The 26,704-nt window shown below is 42.5% G+C and overlaps 1 protein-coding gene across 5 annotated transcripts in view; it reads left to right on the plus strand.

The window, feature by feature from the left end:
- boka (BCL2 family apoptosis regulator BOK a) overlaps positions 1-26,428 on the plus strand; it is a 106,361-nt gene extending 79,933 nt beyond the window's left edge. For all 5 annotated transcript variants that reach the window (XM_069896421.1, XM_069896423.1, XM_069896426.1 and 2 more), the window contains 2 exons: positions 13,053-13,216; positions 21,847-26,428. In XM_069896421.1, coding sequence (XP_069752522.1) covers positions 13,053-13,216; positions 21,847-21,972 — 290 coding nt within the window. In that variant the 3' untranslated portion in view covers positions 21,973-26,428. The remainder of the gene's footprint in view (positions 1-13,052; positions 13,217-21,846) is intronic.
- The last annotated feature ends 276 nt before the right edge of the window (positions 26,429-26,704 follow it).

Genomic DNA, 26,704 nt, shown 5'->3' on the forward strand with positions numbered 1-26,704 from the left:
AGAGGTATAGTGCTAGGTCAGGCAGTGGAGACTCAGACTCTCCTGGACTTTTTTTTTAACAGCTATTATTACAGTGTTGCTGAGGAAAAAAAACAGGGACCCATAAAAAACCTAATTACATAGACCTATCTCGCTTTTGAATACTGATTATAAGATATTGGCACAGGGATTAGCTAATAGACTGGGGCAATGTTTACCTAAAATGATACATTCAGATCAGGTAAGATTTGTTAAAGGAAGACGTTCTTCTAATAGTTTGGGTAGACTATTCAATATAATACATATGGCTAAATCAAAACTGAATTCCAGTGTAACAGTCTCCCTCAACTCAGAAAAGGCATTTAACCACTTAGAATGGCTTTTTATAAAAATTTAAAACATTGTAGAAATTTGGAGTAGGTAGAATATTTATAAACTAGATAAAACCTCTTAATCATAAACCACAAACCAAAATCATAACTAATCATCAAATGTCAATGGTTTTTCCCTCTGAGTAGATCAAGTAGACAGGGGTGACCCCTGTCCCCAGCACTTTTCATTCTTGCAATTGAACCACTGGCAGAGATTATAAGGAGAAATCCCAATATTAAAGTCTTCAAAGTTGGACAGGAAGAACATAAAATCAGCCTATTTGCAGATTTTGTGCTATGAAATTTAGGTGGAATCTTGGGAGAAATTGCAAACAACACTAGAAAATTATGGAAGAATTTCAGGTTATAAAATTAATATGAATACAAGTGAGATAATGCCATTGATGAATTTTGATTATGTAAGATATTAAAAAGGAAATTGATTTAAATGGAAAATACTTAGAACCATGATTGATAATAACATAGAATTTGTACAAATTAAATTATTCACCCCTGTTGTGGAAGATAGAAAAGGATTTGCAGAAATGGAAAGATTTGCTGATTACTTTGATTGGAAGGGTTAACTGTGTCAAAATGAAAGTGATGCCAAGATAATATCTTTCTCAATCACTGCCTATTTCTTTGCTGAAAAGTTTCTTTAAATTATTAGATAATTTTATTAGGGCAAATTCCTATGGAATAATAAACAAGATGCTGAGAATTTTGCTGGAAAAATGAACATGGGATTATAAGAGGAGGACTTCGGCTATCACATTTTGGAAAGTATTATTTGTCAGAACAAGCCAGATTTCTCTCATCTTTCTTTGAAAAACATAGCCCCACCCCCCTCTCTTGGATTCAAATGGGAGAGGAGGCAGTGAAGGATTTTATCTATATGGAGTGTTAAACCAATAATACAAAAGATGGATAATCCTATATTAATACATACAATTAAAGTATGGCAAGAAATCAATGTGTATGTTGGGAAAAAAAGCAGGGATATCATTAAGAGCACCATTGTGTAAGAATGTGTTGTTGCCTATGAATATAGGTAACAGAATATTAAACATCTGATATGACAAGAGATTAAAACACATTGAAGACTGCTATGAAGAGGGAACTCTAATGTCTTTTGATCAGCTAAAACAGAAATATGGTGTAGTTAATGGGTCTTTCTTCTGTTTTCTGCAGATCATTCTTGATAGAAAGATGGGAACCTATTTTGGTCCCACCTGAAATTAGTGAAATGGAGTGAATGGTCTGGCTGGGGAATACACCCAAATTCATAGCAAAAATGTACTATGCTCTCCAGAGTGAAAGTATCTATGCTCTCCAGAGTGAGTAAGCCATGTTTATAGAGGTCAAGAGAGAAATGGGAGTCGGACTTAGATGTTGTAATATCAGAAAGACGTTGGTCTGATTGGTGTTTATACAGTATGGCACCAATTATAAATGCAAGATATGGATTGGTTCAGTATAAATTCCTACTTTAATTATATCTTACGCCACAGAAGCTACGTGGGTCAAAATCTGAAATATCAGAGATGTGTTTTAGATGTGGGATTGAAACTTTTTTACTTGCTACGCGGTCGAGTGTTAAGGTGAGGCCTTTTTGGCAGAATATTGCAGAAGTGTTAACAAGGTTAACAGATGTGGACTTGCAGATGACCCAGAGCTTTATCTTTTGGGTAATTTTATTGAAATAAGTAATTAGTTAACTAAATTCCAAATTTATTTTGTCAAATTAGCTTTAGCAGTGGCTAAGGAGTGTATTGCAATTACTTGGAAGTCCCATTCTCCCTTACTCATAGCATGATGGACTGCAGAGATGAATAGTTGTAGACCAAAACAATACAACGAAAAAAACAAGTATGACACATTTGCCAAGGTACGGCAGCCAGATTTAGACCATAGCGGGGCCCAGTTATAATAAAGATAATAACAGATGCTGTTACAATATAAACAGATGAGACTTCCCTGCATCGATTTTTTAATGGATAATATAAATGTGACCTCTGACAGTGTGTGGATTTATATTTTGTAGGAAGGGGAGGAAGGGTTTTTCTTTGTTTTTTTGTATGAAAAAGTTTAATGTATAGTGATATTGAAGATTTCACTATGTATATTTATAAAAAATGAAAAATAAAATATTTTTTAAAAAGTAGTTTGGAAGACCACTTACTGGGACTGTATTCTGAGATGATATCTCATTGACCAACCAGGGAACAGGCTACCTTATCAGGCCATCACATCCCTTGATGATCCTATCCTGTCCGTATCTGAGGATGACGAGTATTAAAAATAAAATAACAAATTAAAAATCTTGCTGACCAACTTACCAAGGTATTCATGGTGGTACCCACCTGTTTCAAACAGGCATCTATCAAGTAGAGTATAGTAACCTGCCTTAATGACTATCGACCAGTAGCACTTACATCAACAGTGATGAAGTATTTTGAAAGGCTAGTGTTGAAGCATATCAGCTCCTGTCTGAGTGGTGACATGGATACGTTCCAGTTCACCCATCTTAGTAACAGGTCTACAGTGGGTGCCATCTCACTGGCTCTACACAAAGCCCTTGAACACCTGGACAGTAAAGATGCAGACATCAGGATGCTCTTTGTTGATGAAAGTTTAGCATTTAACATCATCATCCCCTAAAATTTGATCAGCAAATTCCAAGACCTGGAACTCAACACCTCATGTGTAATTGAATCCTAGATTTCCTCACCTCCAGACCACAATCAGTGAAGATTAGTAAGAACAGCTCCTCCACAATCTCCATCAGTACTGGAGCATCACAAGGCTGCGCTCTTAGCCTCCTGCTCTACACACTTTACACCTACGACTGTGTGGCTCAGTATGATAATAACACCATCTATTAATTTGCTGATAATACCACGGTAGAGGGTTGTATAAAGAAAGGTGATGAGACAGGATACGGATGGAGATTGAAAACTTGGCTGAATGGTGCACCAACAACAACCTTCCACTCATTGTCACCAAAACTATGGAGCTGATTGTTGACTTCAGGAAGGGAAAGTCAGAGGTATATAATCCAGTGATCATTGGGGGATCAGAGTTGGAGACGATGAGCAAACTTTAAGTTCTTGGGAGTCACTATCTCGTAGGATCTTTCCTGGACTGAACACACAGTTGGCATCGAGAAGAAAGCACGTCAGCACTTCTACCTCCTCAGGAGTTTGTGGAGGTTTGGTATGACATCAGAAACCTTGGCAAATTTCTATAGATGTGTGGAGGAAAGTGTGTTGACTGGCTCCATCACTGTCTGGTATGGGGACACCAATACCTCTGAGCATAAAGCCTTGCAAAAGGTAATGGTCACAGCCCAGGACATCACAGGCAAAACCCTCCCCACCATCAAAAACATCTACGGGGAACACTGCCGTCGGAGAGCAGCAGCAATCTTCAAAGACTCTCACCACCCAGCACACGCTCTGTTCTCGCTGCTGCCATCAGGAAAGAGGTATAGGTGCCACAAGACTCGCACCATCAGATTCAGGAACAGCTGCTACCTTTCCAACATCAGACTCCTCAACAACAAACTCAAATGAGGGACTCATTTAAGACTCTTGTCTTTCTGTGGTGGTGCACTCGCTCAGGGTGAACTGGTCTCGCTTATAATGCCTCGTGACAGGGCAGCCCTGGGAAGATGGTGCCGTCGGGGGTTTCTTCCTCAGCCAAACCTCCCACCCGGTGCACGCCCCAGGCAACGTGGTGATGTCATCAAGCACGTGGTGACTGAACCAACGCTGCCCTTAACGGGGCACGTCCCAGATTCAAATAAAACAGTCGTTAACGGCCCTCAACGTGGTGGCTGTGCTTCTTACACTGCTCACACCGCCACACTTCATTGATTTTATAAATTCTCTCTGTATTGCTTCTTTATTTGTTTACATGTATACGGTGTTTACAGTTTTTTTTTGCACTACCAATAAGTGGTAATTCTGCCTCACCCACAGAAAAAGAATCTCAGCGTTTTATGTGATGTCATGTATATACTCTGACAATAAATCTGAAATTTGAATCTTAAAATCGAAATTTTACCTTCTATATTAATCCAGAGTTCATTAATAAGTAAGGGGCCTTCCTTGGAGAAGTGATCACAACATTTGTATCCAGTCAGAAATTAGTTTCTTGAATTTCCTTTTGATTCTAGTGGTGTTTAAGAGGCTTTGAATTAGACACATGAATATGCAGGGAATGGAGGGATATGGACAATGTGCGGGCAGATCAGTTTAGTTTAGCATAGATATCAAGGGCGATGTCGAAATAACGACACCGATTTTGTCGGAATGAGGGGCGAATTATATTAAAAGAATGTCAAGAGGTCGGTGGCAAGCATACAATAAATATTTCAGTTTCCCTATGAGTAAGGTGTTTCACTAAAGGAGGCTATCAGACTGGGCAGATCTCCGGCTCACCCGACCATGGTCCAGGTTTCCAGAGGTAGCAGTGGCATCTCCCACCCTGCGGCAATGGGGCAGGCTGATCTCCATCCCAGCTTTCAGCCTGAGGTTGGTTAACCCCGACAGGGTCTGCACACCCCAGTCAGGACACCAGATACTGGAAAAGAGGCAAGTAATTACCTTTTTTAATCATTTGAATTAGTTTTAATTATTTACATTTATTTTAGCACATGTTCTTTATCAGTAAATGTGTGTTTAAAATTTTTTTTGCTCCTTCTAAGTGTTTCTGAGCATTTGGCCAGTCGGTGGTGGAGACTTACCCTCTGTCAGAGCCATTGTTGCTTGTAGCCAGTCACCTTCACCGAGACTGGTAGTGCTGGGCATGGTGCCAGTGAACTCAGTCTGGTCCATTTCATTGTAATCATAGACCTGTCCCTTTAAAAGAAGGGCCTTGTAAAGCTGGTAAGGAGAGTAGTAAGGTTGGGGATTTCAGGAAGAAAAACCAAGAAAATTTGATAAAGGCATTATTGTGAGAAAAATAGAGAAATAACTAGAGAGAGAGAGAAAAAATTGAGTCTCCCAAAGATTAGAATTATTATTGGGCACAAGGAAGTGATTGTGCTATCAAACAAATATTTTAATCTGTCTTCATCGCCAAAGGCAGAGTAAGTGTTGCAGGAAAGTGAGTTAACCAAAGAGGAAAAAAATTGAGGTAGGAACCAGAAAAATTCCCTGGATCTGAAATCCCTATAAAAAGAAGAGGCTGCAAATTTAGCTGATGGCTTGGTAATGATTTTCTAAAATTTCCCCTGACTTTGGAACAGTTCAGATGGCTGGAAGCTTGCCAAATTGTTGGAAAAATATTGAAATTCAACATTAGGATTGTGGTAGAGGATTTAACAGTATCAACATCATTTTATGACTTAACGAGCAAGGAGAAATAGGGGAAACCATTAGATCAGAGATTTATAGAGTCTTACAAGCACAGAAATAGGACCAGCTTGTCTGTGCTGAACAATGTGTCCTCCGACATGAGTTCCACTTACCTGCATTAAATGTAATCTATCAAGATTTTCAAAGAGCATTTGATGAGGTAACACGTAAAAAGGTTGTTATATGAAATATGGGATCGTGGGGTGGAGGGGATAACTTGCAAGCTCAGAACTGGATTAGTTTAAAGACAAAAAGATAATCATTAGGTTGTTTCTGGGCTGGCAGTCTGCTTGCAGTGTGGTGTAACGAGACCACTATCTAGTCATAGTTTATATGAAACTGCAGAGTGCAGTATATCCAGGTTCAATGATGACTCAACGTTTGGCTTCTAACATTGTACCCAGGCAGTTAGTGCTTGGAAGGAGGGTGATAGTGATGGGGCTACAGGTTGGGAAATGAGAGGCTGCCATGTTCCATTCACATTGGCTTTGCACTGTCCTCTGCACTCACACACTGCCTATTGTCATAGAGTGTTGAACCAGGCTCTTCGATCCAACTTGGCCATGCCAACAAAAATGTCCCACCCACACTAGTCCCACCTGCTTATGATCGACCTATATCTGTCTAAACCCTTCCAATTTTTTTCTTAAACATTAGTAGGTACCTGCTTCATCCATCTCTTCCAGCAGCCCATTCCATGCACCCACCCACCACCCTGTGTTTCAAATATATATAAAAAAAGTTTGCCCCTTGGGTTCAAGTTAAACCTGTCTCTGGTTTCTGATTCTCCTGCTATTGACAATTACTGCATTCACCTAATCTATTTCTTTCATGATTTTGTACACAATGATAATAGAGGTTGAGAAAAAAAATAGTACTTGTTGAGGCAAAGAGTTGTCTTAATCCCTGCTGGTGTGTTCTGGTGTGTCAGTAGTGCCCTCCTCACCTTTTAGCTCTCATGTAAGATGTTTACCTGCACAATCTGGTTCAGATTTTTTAAATTGCACGTGCCATCGCTGTGTAGTAACCCACCAGTCTATGTATGCTAATCTGACATTAATTATTGCCCCGCATTCCCCTCATCTCCCCACCACCACTTCCCCCCCCACCCCACCCCATCCAGATTCTACCCCTCACTAACACTTAACCCACAAACCATGGTCAGCACAGTTGGTGTAGCGGTTAACGTAACGCTATTAAAGCACCTGCGATCCGGGTTTGTATCTGGCGCTGTCTGTAAGCAGTTTGTACATTCTCTCTGTAGCCTGTGTGGGTTTCCCTGAGGTGTTCTGGACTCTTCTCACATTCCAAAAACCAATAGGGTTGGTAGGTTAATTGGGTGGCTTATGTTTCATGGGCCAGAAGGGCCTTCTACTATGCTGTTCCATTAAATGTAAATTTTAAAAACATTAACCCACGTTATCCTTTTGAAAAGGTGGCTATGTTTGAAGCAGGCCCGCAGATTCAGTGCAGAGATGTTGCAAGCAATCCTTTGACTACCTCACATCAGAGAGGGGTATCCCCCTAATTCCTGTTCCCCAACTATCTCTAAGGAAGCACTAAGATAAACATGAAGCACTGCAGGAAGGAGCAATAACTATACAGTCTTTTAAATCAATTGAAATCTGTGGACCTGAAAGTGACCCTGAGATCAGTAGTGATCAGTGTTTAGATTCTTTTCTCTTAAAATATTTTCTGCTTTTCCAATCGGTCTTTTATTTAACACTTGGAGCTGCCAATATTTTCAGGTAGTGATGGGAGGGTCCTTGTAGAGAATGAGATCGTTGGTATTTGTCGGGATTCCCTTGATAAAATAGATATGTGTAGGAGACTCCTGGGTATGCCTGTATTCGCAGGAGATACCAGTAAATTTTATTCCATTTATTGGGATGCCTCTTGAAGTTGCCACCAGCGATTCCAACATTAAAGGACAGTTTGTGGGTGGGCCTTGTTGGGGGAAGAGCCACAATCAGATCCATTGTATGTCACAAGATACCTGGAGTAGCAGCATAATGAGCCTGTAACTAGCGTGAATTGATTGCGATGGAACTAAAAGTTCTACTGAATGCAAAGAAAACAAAATGCAGGATCTGCCACTTACTCTTTCTTCATGTCTGGCTACAAAACTATAAAGGCAGCACTCCATGACATTCAGAGAGAAACAAACATTTGCAAGGCTATGAAAAGAGTGCAAGTGCATGGAATTGGTGAGTTGCTCTGATGAGGAGATGGCATGGATATGTTGGGCTGAATGGCCTTCTCTGCTGGAACTATTCTGTGATTCTATAATAAATGCTGAGCTTTATCTTCAAAAACCTGGTCCCTTTGGCTTTCCTCAGAGCGAAACCTGTACAGATTTCTCTCTGCTGATTCTTAACAACCAATGACTGAACTTCAAGGAGCTCCTCAGGTTCTTGGATTAGTGAGCATTGCTGACAAAAGTAAACTTTTGGATGAAGAATGCATGAGAGACTATAACTCATGCAGCTCACAGACCATCAGTGGACAACTGCACTTAGTCATAGAGAGCTCCAGTACAGGCATGTTGCCGACAAAATCCTCACCATTGAAAAAACAATCTTGCACTCATACTGTCTTAACCTGTCTTAACCCCATATTTCCACAAAATACATTCACCCTATCACTCATCTGCACACTGGTGATAATTTACCAGTTGTTCGACCAACTCGCAAATCTTTGGGATGTGAGAGAGGCACTGATTCCTCAGTGGTTAGAACACTGGTCTTGTGAACCAGGGGTTGTGAGTCCGTTCTTCGCTGGGGCCTCATTTCTGTGAAGGATGCTGGACAAGAGTGGTGACTGTCTGTCTTCCTTATGGTAGACAAAGTTAGAGAATTTCATGTATGTTATATTCTAAATGTAGTATTAAGTGACAATAATGGAGCCTTTATCTTTTTACCCACACGGACACAGGGAGAATGTGTAAACTCTGCACAGCTGGCACCTGGGGGCAGGATTAAATTTGGGTCTCCAGTGCTGCAAAGCAGTTGCACTGCTGGCTGCAACAGGTTGTTCCACATGGAACAAGGAATCATTAGTAACGAGGAGCATCTGTTTCTCTTAAGGAAGTAAAAACACTCAGAGATACTGGAGGAACTCAGCCAGTCTTGCAGCGCCCATAGGGGGAAAAGATATATCACTGAAGTTTTGGCTCTGAGCCCTTCTTCAAGGAAGTGACAACTCTACCAGAAGCCAAGCACTCCCACAGGAGAATTACAAATCTCTCTGACTTCTAGTGATCTACATCAGGGTTTGCAACTCATCCAGCCCCTGCAGAGTGAGTTGGCAGTTCCCACATGCACTGCCGTATCTGCTGCAGATGCACACATGGGATTTAGCAAGAAGCTAGTGTGAAGGGTCATGCAGTGAGTGACGGACAGGGCCGGGCTACTGCTGAGAGCAGAGTGAATTGTCGGGTGACATGAGGGTCCCAGAAGGATCAATGCTGTAGGGCTCAGAAGAGTCCCAATGCTGGGATGGACCCAGTCCCTGGTTCAAAGAACTACCAGGTCCCAGTGACAATCACAAAAGCCCTATCAACATTTTTGGAGGAAAAGAAGACTATTTGTGAATGGAAAATGTGCCCTGTCTGACCAGCCAGGCACAGCTTGCTGCTCTGCATGCTCCAACTACATTCCATGGCCAGTGATCTTCTATCACTCGCTGACTGCTCCCAATCTACTCCACGCAGATGGCATCAGAGCTCAGGATTGAACCTGGGTTTCTATGGTGTGTATCAAATCCCAGTGAGAGAGCTACTCCATCCTGTTGCGATCCGTGGTATCCAAGATCAGTACTTGTAGCTCCCAAGCAATCTACCTGGTCACTGTTCAGGGCTTCAGAGTAAACCAGGAGGTGATATTATCCACCCATTCCTTTGAAGCAATTGCAGCTGCCTTGGGGATTTCTGGTGTGGCCTGGCTCCATGACTCCTGTTGTTTTATGGGAAAATTGGAATGTTGTATCAACTTTCCAGAGGACAACCTGTAGGTTACTGCAGTGCTGGTAACCATCCTCTCGATGAGTCAGTAATTGAAGCGGGTTCTGTGGACAGTGTCAGTATAATTAGCTCCACGCTTTTGACAACTTCAATTTTGTGAATATAAATTTGTTGAAAAATCCTCAGCATCTTTTCATGGACTGTTCTTTGTACACCTGATCAGAAGCTGGTCACCAGGAGGCCAATGCATAGTGGGGAAGCATGGCCAGATCGCAAGGTTTGAGAAACTCACAAAGTCAGTAGAACAGCAGGGAGGAGAGGTCAGTTAATCAGTGAGGGGTTAGTCCAACAATTTGGGCGGTCTGATAGAGGGAAGAAGGTTGATTGAAATCCAGTACCCATCTGGTCTTGCACCTGAGGTGACATAGCAGGTTGAAAAGCAGATGACATGACAACCTACCGTACCATGGGGTACATGAGCAGCAATGGCACTGGGGGACAGATGAGCCACAATATCTTTTTTAAAAACCCAGAAAATCAGCAAATACCATTTTCTCGAGTTTTATTTGGAACATAATTGGGGACATTAAGAATAAAAGTATCAATTTTTTGATGAAAAAGTGTAAGAATATGTCATTAATGGAAATTTGGAGGATCACAATTGTAAAATATTAAAGGACCTATTTAAGTTTTATTTGCAGTCCTGGAAATGTATCAGGATTTACAAAGAATCAGGGTATCAGTACTCAAAATAGTTTGAAAACCATTAATTTGTACAATGGTTCGGCAAAAGAAAACAAGTTCAATTGTAAAGGCAAGAAAGGGAGAACATTCTTTCGGAAGGTCGAACTTGAAAGTTAATGGCAGGACTCTTAACAGTGCAAAGGAAAGGGAGATCTTGGAGTCCAAATCCTTAGATCCCTCAATAGCCACACAAGTTGATAGGTTAAGAGGATTTATGATGGATAATTGTAGACCACAATCATAGAATCTGCACCCTTCCCTGTATGGTATGTTGGCCTTCATTAGTTGGGGTATTGAGTTCAAGGGCGATAGGTAACATTGCATCTCTATAAAACTCTGGTTAGGCCACACTTGTAGTGCATTCAGTTCTGGTCACCTCATTACAAGCAGGATGTAGATGCCTTGGATAGCGTGTAGAAGAAATTTACCAGGGCGCTGCCTTATAAAGCAAGATTGACAAAGTTAGGGCTCTTCTCTTTGGAGCAATAGAGAATGAGAGATGACTTAATAGAGATATACAAGGTTATAACTGGTTGACCATTTTGAGTTTTGTGTGCCCGATGGAGATGTTGGGGGGGCTGGTAATCATGGTGGGGAGCTGGCTGATGCAAGGATCGACAACGAGATAGACAACAGACTCGACAAGGCAAATAGCGCCTTTGGAAGACTACACAAAAGAGTCTGGAAAAACAACCAACTGAAAAACTTCACAAAGATAAGCATATATAGAGCCGTTGTCATACCCACACTCCTATTCGGCTCCGAATCATGGGTCCTCTACCGGCATCACCTATGGCTCCTAGAACGCTTCCACCAGCGTTGTCTCCGCTCCATCCTCAACATTCATTGGAGCGACTTCATCCCTAACATCGAAGTACTCGAGATGGCAGAGGCCGACAGCATCGAATCCACGCTTTTGAAGATCCAACTGCGCTGGGTAGGTCACGTCTCCAGAATGGAGGACCATCGCCTCCCCAAGATCGTGTTATATGGCGAGCTCTCCACTGGCCATCATGTCAGAGGTGCACCAAAGAAGAGGTACAAGGACTGCCTAAAGAAATCTTGGTGCCTGCCACATTGACCACCGCCAGTGGGCTGATATCGCCTCAAACCGTGCATCTTGGCGCCTCACAGTTCGGCGGGCAGCAACCTCCTTTGAAGAAGACCGCAGAGCCCACCTCACTGACAAGAAGGAGGAAAACCCAACACCCAACCCCAACCAACCAATTTTCCCCTGCAACCGCTGCAACCGTGTCTGCCTGTCCCGCATCGGACTTGTCAGCCACAAACGAGCCTGCAGCTGACGTGGACATTTACCCCTCCATAAATCTTCGTCCACGAAGCCAAGCCAAAGAAAAGAGAACAAGGTTATAAGTGACTTAGGTGTGGTGGACAGCCAGTACCTTTTTGCTGGGAAGATGTTGTGCTTAGAAAAGTATCAGATACGGTGGGTTCGCAGAGTGATGAGTCCAGACACGTGTTACAATCACATGTAACTTTTATTAATATGTGGGAAACAAACAAGAGAAGGTGAAACAGTACTTGATCACTATTTAATTTAAGTGATGATATAGACATTCACCTCGGACTTTGGTTGGATTCTGACAACAGTAAACCTATACTCGACCCGCTCACACACTACAAACAGGGTGTCCTATACACTCCCGGTTCCCTGACCAATGGGATTGTGGCTCTCTGCAAGTATTGATCTATCACAATATGACGGTTCACCTTCAGTGTAGTGCATACCTTACCCGTGACACTTCCAGAAATGTCCACAGTAGTAACCAGGCAAGTCCGGGGCTTGGACCATGAGACAGAGAGAAAGAATGTTATATACAGTGCTAATCTGTGCTTCTAGCCAATAATGACCCTAGGTGATTTAAATTGGCCAGTGGCAAGGTGTGCACTAATGATTGACAGGAGATGTGACTTCCGAATAAGTTTCAGATGGGGAGGGCACATGACCACCTGCAATTCACACATTCCAGACAGGCAGGAAGCCACATTTCTTCCACACACAACAGGAGATAATAGCAAATATCCCAGGACCTCTTTTTAAGGTGAGTGGCAGAAAGTTTAGCAGACATGTCAGAGGTAAGTTAATTTTACACAGAGAATTGTGGCTGCCTGAAATGCATTGCCAAGGGTGGTGGTGGAGGTTGATACAAGAGGGACATTCAAAAGACTCTTAGATAGGTACATGAATGTAAGAAAAATAGAGGATTTGGTTGTGAGGTAGATTATTGTGTAGTAGGCATATAAAGGTTGGATCAACATCATGGACTGAAGGGTCTACGAATTGGAGAAAGAACATTCAGACTCATCATATAGCTGATGATTTGTTAAAAATGGCTGACCTTTCTAGTCCTTCCTTGCTGATATCTCAACCTTTTCCACCTTCCCTGTCTTGTCCTCTGGCTCTGGGCACAGAGCTCCTTTAGATGTCCTTTATCAGCTGTCGTGATCCAAGAGTTTCATACCAATAGAAATGATTGCCAAGGTGCTGCTATTTTTAAAATCTTTTTCCCAGTTCTTTATTTAAATTTTAATTTTTATGATTCCATTTTATCGTATTACATCATCTATCGATGTGCTTCTTATGGTAGGTGTTCTTGCATTTTTGTTCTGTAGGCATAACCTGGGGAAAGGTGGTGGCCCTCTATGCAGTAGCTGGTGGCCTAGCCATTGACTGTGTGAAGCAGGGCCAACACGCAATGGTGCACACGATTGTGGATTGCTTGGGAGAATTTGTCCGGAAAACACTGGTGACGTGGCTAAGGAGGCGGGGTGGATGGGTAAGAGACTATCTTCAGCAATTTGATGATGTATTGCCCCATTATCAAACTGAATGTACGTGGTAGTGGTGCTACTGGGCTAGAGTGCCACAGGTCAGAACTAACAATGCAGAAGATGACATCAAATGCTACTGTGGAAACAGAAAAATATAAATGTATTTGAATAATAAGGAATAGAAATGACCTGTTTGGTGCAGAAGAGGCAAATGGAATTTAGTTGTGACAACTTTGGTTCGAATCTGGCGTTGTCCATAAGGAGTTTGTACATTCTCCCTGTGACTGTATGGGTTTCCTCCAGGTGGTCTGGTGTACTCCCATCCTTCAACATGTACAGGAGTTGTAGGTTAATTGGGTATAATTTTGCGGCATGGGCTCGTGGGCCAGAAGGGCTTGTTACCATGCTGTATGTCTGATGTTTTTAAAAAGTGCCCCACAGTTTTAAATTTGTAATCAAACAATTCATAGAACCATAAAAGCATAGAACATTATAGTGAAGAAACAGGTCATTCGGCCCCTCTAGTCTGTACCAATCTATTTTTCTGCCTTGTCCCACTGACTGTACCCAGTCCAAAGCCTTCCACACATCTCCCATCCATTTAGCTGTCCAAATCCCTCATAAATGTTAAAATTGAGTTCACATTCACCACTTCAGCTGCCAGCTCATTTCACACTTCCACCACTCTTTGTATAATGTTTCCCCCTTATTTTCCCCCTAAACTTTTGCCTTTTCACCCTTAACCCATGTACTCTGGTTTGTATCTCACCTACCCATCAGTAGAAAAAGCCTACTTATATTTATTCTGTCTATACCCCTCATAATTTTAAATAACCTCTATCAAATCTCCCCTCATTCTATGCTCCAGGGAATAAAGTCCTCACCTGCTTAACTTCTCCCTGTAACTCAGTTCCTGAAGTCTGGGGAATATCCTAGTAAATTTTCTCTGCACTCTTTCAATCTTATTGATATATTTCTTGTAGTTAGATGACCAAAACTGCACACAATACTCCAAATTTGGCCTCATCAATGTTTTATACAACGTTACCAAAACATCCCTACTCCTCTACTCAATACTTTGATTCATGAAGACAATGTGCTAAAAGATCTTTACAACCCTATCTACCTGTGACACCATTTTCAGGGAATTATTTATCTTTATTCCCAGATCCCTCTGTTCTAGCACACACTTCAGTGCCCTGCCATTTACCGTGAATAACATTTCTTGATTTGTCCTTCCAAAATGCATCACCTCACACTTGTCTTAATTAAAATTCATCTGCCATTTTCCAGCTGGTCAAGATCCCTATGAAAATCTTCTTTGCTCTCCGCAACACCTCCAATCTTAGAGTCATCTGCAAACTTCCAATTTACCGCATTATCATCCAGATCATTGAAATAGATGCAAATATCGATCGTCCCAGCACTGATTCCTGAGGCACACCACTAGTCACAGGCCTCCAGTCTGAGAAGCAATTATCCACCACCACTCTCTGGCTTGTCCCATCCAGCCATTATTGAATCCAGTTCACTACTTCACCATAAATACCTAGCGTCTGAACCTTCTTGACTAACCTCCCATGTGGGACCGTGTCAAAGTCCATGTAGACAACATCCACAGCCTTTCCTTCATCAACTTTCCTGGAAAACTCCTTGAAAAATTCTATGACCTACCATGCAAAAAGCCATGCTAACTATCCCTAATCAGTTCCTGGCAATCCAAATACTTGTCCTTCCAATCTCTTAGAACATCTTCCAATAGTTTACCTACTACTGATGTCAGGCTCACCAGCCTATAATTTCCAGGGTTACTTTTGGAGCCTTTTTTAAACAACAGAACATGAGCTACCCTCCTCTGGCAGGTCACCTGTGGCTAAGGACATTTTAAATATTTTTGCTGGAGCCCCTGCAATTTCTTCACTAGTTTCCCTCAAGATCCAAGGGTATATCTTGTCAGGCCCTGGGTATTTATCAACAATGAAGACGCTGTTTACATCCGGTACCGCACGGATGGCAGTCTCTTCAATCTGAGGCGCCTGCAGGCTCACACCAAGACACAAGAGAAACTTGTCCGTGAACTACTCTTTGCAGACGATGCCGCTTTAGTTGCCCATTCAGAGCCAGCTCTTCAGCGCTTGACGTCCTGTTTTGCGGAAACTGCCAAAATGTTTGGCCTGGAAGTCAGCCTGAAGAAAACTGAGGTCCTCCAGCAGCCAGCTCCCCACCATGACTACCAGCCCCCCCACATCTCCATCGGGCACACAAAACTCAAAACGGTCAACCAGCTTACCTATCTCGGCTGCACCATTTCATCAGATGCAAGGATCGACAACGAGATAGACAACAGACTCGCCAAGGCAAATAGCGCCTTTGGAAGACTACACAAAAGAGTCTGGAAAAACAACCAACTGAAAAACCTCACAAAGATAAGTGTATACAGAGCTGTTGTCATACCCACACTCCTGTTCGGCTCCGAATCATGGGTCCTCTACCGGCATCACCTACGGCTCCTAGAACGCTTCCACCAGCGTTGTCTCCGCTCCATCCTCAACATCCATTGGAGCGCTTTCATCCCTAACGTCGAAGTACTCGAGATGGCAGAGGTCGACAGCATCGAGTCCACGCTGCTGAAGATCCAGCTGCGCTGGGTGGGTCACGTCTCCAGAATGGAGGACCATCGCCTTCCCAAGATCGTGTTATATGGCGAGCTCTCCACTGGCCACCGTGACAGAGGTGCACCAAAGAAGAGGTACAAGGACTGCCTAAAGAAATCTCTTGGTGCCTGCCACATTGACCACCGCCAGTGGGCTGATATCGCCTCAAACCGTGCATCTTGGCGCCTCACAGTTTGGCGGGCAGCAACCTCCTTTGAAGAAGACCGCAGAGCCCACCTCACTGACAAAAGACAAAGGAGGAAAAACCCAACACCCAACCCCAACCAACCAATTTTCCCCTGCAACCGCTGCAACCGTGTCTGCCTGTCCCGCATCGGAATTGTCAGCCACAAACGAGCCTGCAGCTGACGTGGACTTTTACCCCCTCCATAAATCTTCGTCCGCGAAGCCAAGCCAAAGAAGACAGCAAGCACTTCCTCCTCTTTAATCTGTATAGGTTCCATGACCTCACTGCTTGATTTCTTAACTTTCCTTGTCTCTGTGCCAGGTTCCTGAGTGAATACTGATGCAAACAAAACTTTTCAGATCTCCCCCATCTCTTTTGGCTCCATACAAAGCTGACCACTCTGATTTTCAAGGGTACTAATTTTGTCCCTTACCTTTTGTTCCTAATATACCTTCACATTATCTGCTAAAGCAACCTCATCTTCTTTTAGCCTTACTGATATTTTTTCTTGCATTTTTTATACTCTTCAAGAACCTCATTTGCTCCATGTTGCCCATACTTGCTATACACTTCTCTTCTGAACCTGATCCCCAATATTCCTTGAAAGCCAAGGTTTCCTCGGCCTGTTGACTTTATCTTTAATCCTGACAGGAACATACAAAACAGTTCTCTCAAAATTTCACCTTTGAAGGTCTCCCACTTCATCCTCACATCCTTGCCCGAAAACAGCTTATCCCAATCCAGCATTCTAGATCCTTTCTTGTTTCCTCAAAATTCACCTTTTCCAGTTTAGAATCTAAACTTGAAGCCGAGACCTATCCTCCTCCTTAAATGATTTGAAACTAACTTCATTAAGATCCAAAATGTTCCCCTACACATAGTTCTGTCACCTGTCCTGATTCGTTCCCTAATAGGAAGAGCCAGTACCAACTCTTTCGAGTTGGTACCTGTATTTATTGATTTAGAAAACTTTCCTGAACACATTTAACAAATTCCAAGCCATCCAGCCCTTTTACAGTTTTGGAGTCCCAGTCAATGTGTGGAAAATTAAAATCTTCTACTATCACAACCTTATGTTTCCTGCATTTGCCTGCTATCTCTCTACAGATTTGCTCTTCCAATTCTTGTTAAATATTGGGTGATGTATGATACAACCCCGTGAGTTTGGTCATACCTTTCCCTGTTCCTCAGCTCCACCCATATAGACTTAGTAGACAAATCCTCTGGTTTGTCCTGCCTGAGCACAAATGTGATATTTTCCCTGACAAGTACTGCAACTCCTCCCTGTTTTATCCCCCCCCCCCCCCACCCCATTCTATTACGTCTGAACCCCCATTCTATTACGTCTGAACCAACAGAAGCCCGGAACGTTGAGCTGCCAGTCCTGCCCCTCCTGCAACCAAGTTTCACTAATGGCCATGATGCCATAATTCCACGTGCCAATCCAGGCTCTAACTTTGTCTGCCTTTCATACAGTACTTCTTGCATTGCACCTGAGAACATTTCTACCAGGTACAACCTGCTGTACCATTACAACCAATTTTCACATCATCTTTTCCCTCCTCCACTCCCTTATCTGCTCTGGGTCTCTGGTTTCCCTTCCCCTGCAAATCTATCTTAAACCCCCTAGGAGCAGCTCTAGCAAACCTTCCCACAAGGATATAAACCCCCTCCAGTTCAATTCACAGGTGATTAAAGTGCCCAATCCATATTTTATTCAGGTTATTGGTATATGTTTTGGTTTAACCATGTAGAAATTACAGCACTTTTTACACATAGTTCCCCCATTTCAGGGCAGCATAATGTTTGGGACATTTGGCTTCACAGGTGTTTGTGAGTACTCGGCTATGTTTAATTGCTTCATTGGTGCAAGTACAAGAGTGCTAGGCTTGCTTCTAAGCTCGTGATCACCTGTGGAGTCTGAAGTTGCCATTTTTCAACATGAGAACCAGAGTTGTGCCATTGAAAGTCAAAGAAGCTATTATGAGGCCGAAAAACAAGAATAAAACTGTAAGAAACATTAGGATTACCAAAATCAACAGTTTGGATCATTATTAAGAAGAAAGTGCGAACTGGTAAGCTCAGTAATTGCAAAGGGGCTGGTAGACCAAGGAAGGCCTCCACTGCTGGGCCAAGGAAGGCCTCCACTGCTGATGACAGAAGAATTCTCATCATTATGAAGAAAAATCCCCAAACGTATATCTGACAGATCAGAATCACTCTTCAGGAAGCAAGTGTGGATGTGTCGATGACTAATGTCTGCAGAAGTCTTCATGAACAGAAATACAGAGGCTAAATTGAAAGATGCGAACCACTCATTAGCCACAGAAAGGATGGCCAGATTACAGTTTGCCAAGAAGTATTTAAAAGAGCCTGCAGAATTCTGGAAAAAGATCTTGTGGACAGATGAGACTAAGATTAATTTGTATCAGAGTGATGGCAAGAGCAAAGTGTGGAGGTGTGAAGGAACTGCCCAAGATCAAAGCATGCCACCTCATCTGTGAAACATGATAGTTGGGAGTGTTACGGTCTGGAAATGTTTGGCTGCCACAGGTATTGCCGCACTTATCTTCAATGATGATGTAACTGCTAATGGCAGGAGCAAAATGAATTCTGAGGTGTATAGAAACATCTGTTCAAATTCATGCAAATCTCCAAACCCATTGGATGGCTCTTCATCCCACAGCAAGACAATGACCCCAAGCATACTCCTAAAGCAACAAAGGAGTTTTTCAAAGTTGAAATCAGGAAGATTCTTGATTGGCCAAGTCAATCACCCGATTTAAATCCAATTGAGCACGTCTTCCATATGCTGAAGAGAAATCTTAATGGGATAAGCCTCCAAAACAAGCAGGAGCTGAAAATGGCTGCAGTAGAGGCCTGGCAGAGCATCACCAGAGAAGATACTCAGCACTTGGTGATGTCACTGCATGCAAGGGATATGCGCAAAGTACTAAGCATGATTACTTTAATATACATACCATTGTTATGTCCCAATTAATAAGGTGTCCTGAAATGAGGGAACTATGTACAAAAAATTGCTGTACTTTCTTCATGGTCAAACCAAAATGTGCACAAAAACCCTTGAATAAAATCTGGAATGTGCACTTTAATCACATTAATTATTTGATTACAAATTTAAAACTATGGAGCATAGGGACAAATAAAGGAAAAATGTGTCTGTCTCAAACGTTATGATCAGCACAGTATGTCATTGGTACCAATGTGTACAACATCTGGCTGCTCACTTTCCATGTCAAGAATTTTGCAGACTCAATCAGAGCCCTCTCTGTCTATGGCACATGGGAGGTGATGTATCCCCTGTCCGTTCCCCTACCCAATTAATCCCCTGTCTCTATTGCTCTCCTCCTCTCTACCCTTCCCTTCTGAACCACAGATCCCGACTCTCTGCCAGAGAGCTGGCTGCTGTGGCATTTCCCTGAGGGGGTCATGTCCCTACCACCCCCAACTGTATCCAAAACGGTGTACAGTGTACAATATTTGTTATTGAGGGGAATGTCCACAGGGTTACCCTGCACTGACTGCCTCTATGTTTTCCTGAGAGCCACCCTGCTAGTGCATCCCCATAACTCTACCACCCCCTCTGCCTCCTGAATGATCCAAAGTTCATCAAGCTCCAATTCCCTAATGCGGTCTGTGAGCAGCTACACTTCTTTCAGGTGTTGTCATCAGGGACACTTGTGCTATCCCAGATTAACCATATCCTGCAAAAAGAGCATTCTACTGCCCTGGTTGCCTTTTCCACTGCAGAGACAAGATAATAAGAACAGATATAGATGACAAACAACAATGGGACCAGCACCAAACCCTGTGGTACACTACTGGTCACATGCCTCCAGTTCGAAAAACAACCTTCCACCCTCACCCTCTACTTTCTACCTTGAAGCCAACTTTCTATCCATTCTGCTATCTCACCTTGATCCCATGCAATCTAACCATTCAGAGCAGTCTACCATATGGTACCTTGTTGAATGCCTTGCTAAAATCCATTTATATGTCTACAGCTCTGCCCTCATCAACCTTCTTGGTCACATATTTAAAAAAACTCAATTTGTGAGACATGACCTCCCAGTTACAAATTGTATTGACTATTCTTTATCTGACCTTGTCCATTCAAGAGAATATTTAAATTTTTAGACATACACCACTTTAACAGGCCATTTCGGCCCAAGAGCCCGTACTGCCCAATTACACCCTATTGACCTATAACCCAAGTACTTTTTGAATGGTGAGAGGAAACCGGAGCACTTGGAGGAAGTCCACACAGACACAGGGAGAACTTACAAACTCCTTAGACAGTGCAGGATTTAAACCACAGCCCCAATCGCTGGCGCTATAACAGCATTGCACTAACTGCTACGCTAACCGTGCTGCCCAATGTGTAGAATGTGTAACTTCTTCCTCAGAAAACACTCCAGTAACTTATGTTAGGCTCACTGGCCTGCAGTTCCCAGGCTTTACTCAGCAGCCCTTCTTGAATAGAGGCACAACATTTGGTACCCTCCAGTCTTCTGGCATCTCAGCTGTACTTAATGATGACTTATAAATCTCAGTCAAGGCACCTGTGTACATTCCCCACTAGCTTCCTATAGTGCCCTTGGATATATCTAATCAGGGTCAGAAGATGGATCTACCCTCAGGATCTTTAACACCTCCTTAACTGATCTCAAGACGCCATCATTAACTGCCCCATTCCCCAGTTCTCATGTTTTTCTCCACAGTAAAAACAGTGGAGAAATACTCATTGAGGACCTTACCCATCTCCTGTGGCTCCACACAGAGTTGACCACGTTAATTCCAAAGTTTTTTTTTTCTCTCTGGTTACCTTTTTTCCCTTTGTTGTTAATATTACCTGCCAGGGTCATCTCCTGTCCTATTTTTGCCCTCCTGATTTCCTTTTTTTCCAGCTTGCTCCTCCGTTCCTGAAACTCCTCCGGGTAAACACTTGACTCCAGCCTCCTTCTTGCTCTTGGAGGCCCTGAATTTCCCTTCTCACCCAAGCTTCACTCTAACGGGCACATGCATGTCCTGGACTCTTGTCGACAAAGTGTCCCCATTTTCTAATGTTCCTCTTCCTTCAAACAACCTGTTCCAATGAACTCAAGCTAGTTCTTGTCTTGTACTTTCAAAGTCGGCCTTGCCCCAATTGTGAATTGGTCCTGCCCTGTCTCTCTCCATAACTATCTTAAACCTAATGGAACAATGGTTGCTGGACCACATGAGCACTTCATCCATTTGCCTTTCCTGATACTTACCGTATATTTCTGTGTATAAGTTGATTGTGAAACCCTAAAACAATTCTCAAAGAAGGGGCAGTTGACTTGTCCGCTGGATATACTTTTGAGACTTCAAATTCACAAAAAAAAGCCAGATTGATGTCGATTTGGCGTATAAGTCGATGCTGAAAGCACCTACCCACCTGGGTGCCACCGCTCCCCGACACCTCCCCACCGCTGGGCGCATCCGTAACCACTCCTACCTGGGACCCTGAGGTCACCATCGCCGCTCATGCCCAGTAGCCAGGTTTTTGTTAAACTTACTTAATTTACAGCTTTGTTACTTGTGATTGGGGTGTTTAAAAAAAATTTGGGTTGTTCCTGGGAGGCCCGGGCATTGCAAAAAAAAAATGCAGGTTGACTTATACACCAAAAATATATGGTAAGCAGAATGCTACATTTCACTTCGTTTACATAATGGGCAGAATAAAACATTTTCCAAAAGGTTCCAACAGTCAAGTACTGTGAAATAATTCTCACCTTTTCTGTGACCCTAGGCTGACATTACAAAATCTGTGGTGAACAACGATCCCAGCATCCGTGATCATTGGCTTATCTCTGCCATCTGTACCTGTGGACATTTCCTCAAAGCAATCTTCTTCTTCCTCCTGCGAGAGCGATGACTCCACCTGGGAAGATGTCAAGTTAACTTCCTCGTTCAATGTGATACAGGTCTCTCAGCATAGCTGAATGTACAAAGGAATTTCTGCATTTGCTGAGCTGGAATACAAACTTTTTCAGTGGTATCAAACAGGAAACATGTAGCTAAACAGAAATGGGCTGAAATTCTGGGGACCCCCACCTGGTCCTGATTTCTAGATGCAAGACGAGGAAGTGTTAGACAAGGAGGAGATTGCTGGCAAATGAAATATTCTCATTCACAATTGGAACTCGATTGAAAAATCAACAATAAACGTTCATGACCGTTTTTAAAAAGGCACCATTACAAGGGCTTATCTACCAATTAGATGCTCAACTAACACCATTAAAACCTGGTTTAAAGTGCAAGACAACAGGAGTCCTCAGATTGGGAAACAGTCAGCAAAATTTTGGAGACCCCTTTCACAGGTTAAGGCCTGGTTTTATAATAACCAGGCTTAGTTACTCTGTTGTTTTAGATCCTGTAGGGTTTTGCAGGGTTAAATGGGAAGAAAAATAATTCTATTATTTTACTGCTCATTTTCTTATTAATTACAAAGAAAAGGTTTCTTTCATTCATTAAAAGCCTATCTTTGCTAATACCAACAGTGGAAGTATTTTCCAGCTCATTCCTTCAATCCTAACAGTTTCCTTTTTTTGTTTTCTTTCTCTTGATTTTTTTTAAATGAAATTTGTCTCATTGCCTAAAATCTCACTCAAAAATAGCAATATTTCACAAGAATTGCTGCACTTGTGCCCACACCTGGTCTCTCACCACCATTTGGGGTCCTTCCAAGTCAAGCAACACTGCAGGGGTCATCTACTGCATCTGGTGCTCCTGTTGTGGCCTCTTCTACATCGGAAAGACTGGACACAGACCGAGAGGTTGCTTTGTTGAGTGCCTGCGCTCTGTCTCCCAGTGGCCAATTCCTCACCCATTCCCTTGCTGACATATCTGACCATGGTCTTGTGTACTTCCAGATTGAAACCATCCTCAAATTGAAGGAACACCACCTCATAGCTCTGTCTGGGCATCATCCAACCAGTTGGTACTGACATCAACTTCTCCGGTTTATGTTAGCCCCTACCCCCTTCTCTCCCCTTATCCTTAAGTCTCCTTGCTGCGCTCTCTCTCTCCGTCTTTCCCTTTCCGTCTGTCTTCTTTCCTCCAGCTCTGCATACACAGAGCCCCCACCCGATCAATTCTCATCTTTTCTCTCCTGTCCTCCTATCCATGTCTAATTATAACCTTTTGCCTGTTGACGAGTTCTTCCCCTTGCTCTTTCTTTCCTCCTCCCCCAGCATTTCTATTCATGAACCTGCCTGCTTTTTGCTCATTCCTTGAAGAATGGCTCAGGCTCGAAGTGCTGCTTATATATCTTTCCCTCCTACGGATGGTGAGTGACCTGCAGAATTCCTTCAGCATTTTTGTGTTTTTACTGCACTCACAGCGCCTGCAGACTTGCATGTTTCACTCCAATGTATTGGATAAATTTCAGAATTCCACGATACTGAAATTTAATAATGATCAGAAGGTTGAAGGCAGACATTAGAAAAAAAGTAAAAAGACGAGAGTACCCAGCAAGTCAAGCAGTATCTGTAGAGAGAGAGGAGGTTACTTGTCGAATACACTCTTTCCCCAGATGGTTCCTGACCTGCTGATTATTTGAGATATATTCTTAGAGACATTCCATAGCCTCTCTCAGAACCTGTGCTTGCTTTCATGAACTAAACTGGGTGTTTAGACATCCAATATAGTTGTTAGAAATCAGGGATATCTGCTACACAATATCTTTATTGATGCAAGTCACTACATCTGTTTGCAGTGAAATTCCATGCAACCACAGTGTAGTTGGTTATGTGCTTAGGCAAATGTGGTTAGCCAGAGTTCCTCAAGAGGGACTATTGCAGTCCATCACTCAAGAATGTAGGATTTTAAAATGGACTTAAAAGAAGTTAAGTAGTGTTATTGCTTTGACCTCCATGACAGTCTCATGGTCTGTTGCTCGACCAAGAATCCTCCAAACCTTTTCCCACCAGAGCTGATCAACTAACTCTTTTAAGCACTTAGCCAACACTGATACTAACCCAACAACACTCTGAAATTCCTAACCTACTCACCTGGTCCTGTTTAACTCAGGGATGTGGCTAAAGCAGAGATGGATTTTTTTCTGGCAGGTTATCTACAGGTTGAAAACAAAGATTTAGTTGACATACCAGTGAAGGCAGCTATGAAATAATTTTGCGAGCCAAGTGAAAACAGGACATGGCTATGTAAAAAATCTCTACAGAGATCCAAGGATGATCAAGCCAGAATGATTGTTCAGAAAAGGGTCTTGTGCTTACTTGCGCTGAAAACACTTATTCATGGAAAAAATTCAGATGCTTAGAACACTAGGAAATAACACAAACATGACACAGGGCTAGGAGTTACTCAACTACACAATAAATTATCTCACATGTGAAAGAGCTGCAATGAGTCATATGGGTGCCATTTCTTTTGATGTCATAAATTGCAGGGAACCAGGTGAGATGAGTGTGGCTGCTCTTGATATCAAAGCAGCTTCTGATTGAGTGAGGCATCAGGAAGTTTGGTAAAACACAAGTCATTGTACATGAAGAGGAAAACATACCTCACATAAATGGAGACTTGTAGTTGCTGGAGGCCAATCATTCCAACCCCAGAACATCACAGAAGGAGTTCCTTGGGGGAATGTCCTAGGCCCATTGCTTTATCAATGGCCTCATTTCTATTAGAAGGTCAGAAGAGGGGATGTTCATTGGTGATTGCACTATTCCATTAACAACTCCACAGGAGATGACATTTAACCATGCATGCAGCAAGACCTGGACAACATTCAAACATAGGCTAACAGATAGGAAATAACACTTGTTCAATAGGACAGAGTCCAATTACCTACCCATGAGAATCAATGACATTACCATCACCATTCCCCATTAATATCCTGGGAAATCTTTGTCCAGAAACTTAATTGAAGCAGCGGCAAGAGGCTGGCAATCCTTTGTCATGACACCTCAAACCTTTTGTGAGTTCTAAGGCAAAATCCAAGAGTGGCGGAATGCTTGTCCGATGAGTGCAGTTCCAATAAGCTCAACACCATCACGGAGAGAGCAGCTGCTGGATTGGCACCATTTCCACCACTGGTGTATACTGGCTGCAGAGTGTGTATCTGTAATTACCCAAGCAGTTACCCAAGTTAGTCTGACAGTACGTTCCAAACCCATGACCTCCATCACCAAGAACAAGGAACATTGGAACGCCAATCCTTACAGGTTCCTCCAAGTCACACATAATCCAGATGCCTTCAGAGTAAATAGTCTAAACCCTGGCACTTCTGCCCCATGTGGGGCTAAGTTCGCTTTAAGGAAAGCAGAGGTTCAAGAAAATGATTATGGAAACTTGCTTGCCCGCTCCATGAAAAATGACACAAAATAGATGAACAAATCTGTGAAGTCAATAGAACCAAATTCTGAAAATGATGCAGAAAAGGCAGCTGCAACTATGTAGGATTACATTATCAGCTGTGTTCAGGTTAAACTAGTAATTAACATTTCTTCACAAAAAATGAAAGTGCAAGCTATTAATATATATTTTTTAAAGTTTTTAGACATATAACATGGTAACAGGCCATTTCAACCAACAAGCCCGTGCCATCCAATTACACCCAATTAACCTACACCCCCGAAACATTTGGAACAATGGAAGGAAACTGGAACCCCCGGGAAAAACCCACGCAGACACAGGGAGAACGTACCAACTCTTTACAGACAGTGTGGGATTCGAACCCCATTCCCAATTGCTGGTGCTGTTACAGCATGCCGACCAAATCATGCAAACACTTTTGGAACAATCAAGGTAGAATTCTCACAGAATATTTCTTGCACTTACAATCCGCAAGAAAACTGCAATTTACCTCACAATATATTTCAGCTGGGGTATGCAGGTGGTGTTCTCACAGGCCTGTGTGTGAAGCTCAAGATATTTTAAGCATCAGACCTTGTTACACAGCCAAATGCATAGAAATCAGTTGGCTCCTTGGCAGGACAACAGGTTCACACAACTCCAGGCTGTGAGATGTTATAGTCAACATGATGAAATTGGGAGGGAAAATATTACAGCTAAGACATTACAGAATTAACAACAAATGCAAATGGAGTCAGCAAATGCAAATCTAATCAACAAAAGTTGTATAACTGGGTACAAACCTGTAACCAAAATATATACACATTAACCTTACCTACTTACATATGTTAAATGTATCCATAATTCAGATACAGGTAAACCTTAGAACTCCAGTTTTAGATTAGTTCTCAGAGAAATCCATAATGTACGCTTGTATATGTTCTTGTACCCATCCCATGTGTTATGTTAATTAGAGGTAATATTTATTTGATTAATAAAGAGTATTGATCAAATTATTCTGCCTCCTGAATTTTCAAAACAAGCTTGAAAGTAAAACGATGGTTGGCACCAGAGGAAGACTTAGGTCTCCTTACCTTGAAGGTTCCCAGGTGTTGTGGCTTGATTTGGCAAGGATATTGCTACGGGCTCTCACTTTCAGTAAAGCAATCCTGTTTTTTTCAAATTATTTCCGAATGCTTCATGAAAATGCCTCAAGCATCTACTTCAGTGAGCTGCTAACATGGTGGTCAGACGGATACCTGAAGGAATAGGACAATAAGGTAGATTGTAAC

Source organism: Narcine bancroftii, chromosome 9 (genome assembly GCF_036971445.1).
Source record: "Narcine bancroftii isolate sNarBan1 chromosome 9, sNarBan1.hap1, whole genome shotgun sequence".
Lineage (NCBI taxonomy): Eukaryota > Metazoa > Chordata > Chondrichthyes > Torpediniformes > Narcinidae > Narcine > Narcine bancroftii.